The sequence below is a fragment of the Trypanosoma theileri genome (genome assembly GCF_002087225.1).
Source record: "Trypanosoma theileri isolate Edinburgh chromosome Unknown TM35_Tth_48_V1, whole genome shotgun sequence".
NCBI classification, from domain to species: domain Eukaryota; phylum Euglenozoa; class Kinetoplastea; order Trypanosomatida; family Trypanosomatidae; genus Trypanosoma; species Trypanosoma theileri.
The window spans coordinates 146,980-147,537 of record NW_021639890.1 but is presented as its reverse complement, the minus strand read 5'-3'; the positions used below and the strand labels follow the sequence as shown (position 1 = coordinate 147,537).

Below are 558 nucleotides of genomic sequence, written 5' to 3'. Positions count from 1 at the left end.
TCTTTAGTTATTCCATTGATATTTGTCGTGTTCATATGCACATTCTTTACCTCTTCATGAGAGCTGTGATGCAGTTGTGCAGTGTTTTCTTCTTCCATAGTGGTTTTCATTTCGTGGCTGCTCTCCAATTTGCTTTCTTCATTTTTATTCCCCGGAGTAACCTTGTCAGCCTCTTCTTCTTCAGGTTTAAGACCATGTTTCTCCAAGTACTTCTGGAAAGATTCCACTGCCAAATTCAGAGATTTTGCCTGTTTCTCCGCCTTCTTCGCAGCGTCGAAGGTCATTTGAACGCTCGATTTCGCTTGTGCAACGAAAGACTGAGCGTCTTCACCTTCTCTTTTGCCGGCCTCAAATACGTTCTCCACATCCAAAAATGTTTGGTGCGACGACGGAGATAATTTTGCAGAAGAAGGCTCAAATTCAGTAGCATCGGAGATGATAGTGTTAGCAAGTTTTTCTATCTCAGTTAATCTGTTGTTAAACGCTTCGGCCGCCTTTCTTGTCTTCTCCACTGATAACTTGGCATTAGATAGGACATCATTGGCTTCTTGTAGTGCA

The 558-nt window shown here is 42.5% G+C and overlaps 1 protein-coding gene across 1 annotated transcript; it reads right to left on the bottom strand.

Moving 5' to 3' along the window:
* Positions 1-2: 2 nt before the first annotated feature.
* TM35_000481650 (uncharacterized protein) lies at positions 3-512 on the bottom strand (the record flags this gene model as incomplete). Its single annotated transcript, XM_029030501.1, has 1 exon — positions 3-512. A coding segment is annotated over one exon (510 nt), but the record flags the coding sequence as incomplete, so codon positions are not given.
* Between the last annotated feature and the right edge of the window lie 46 nt (positions 513-558).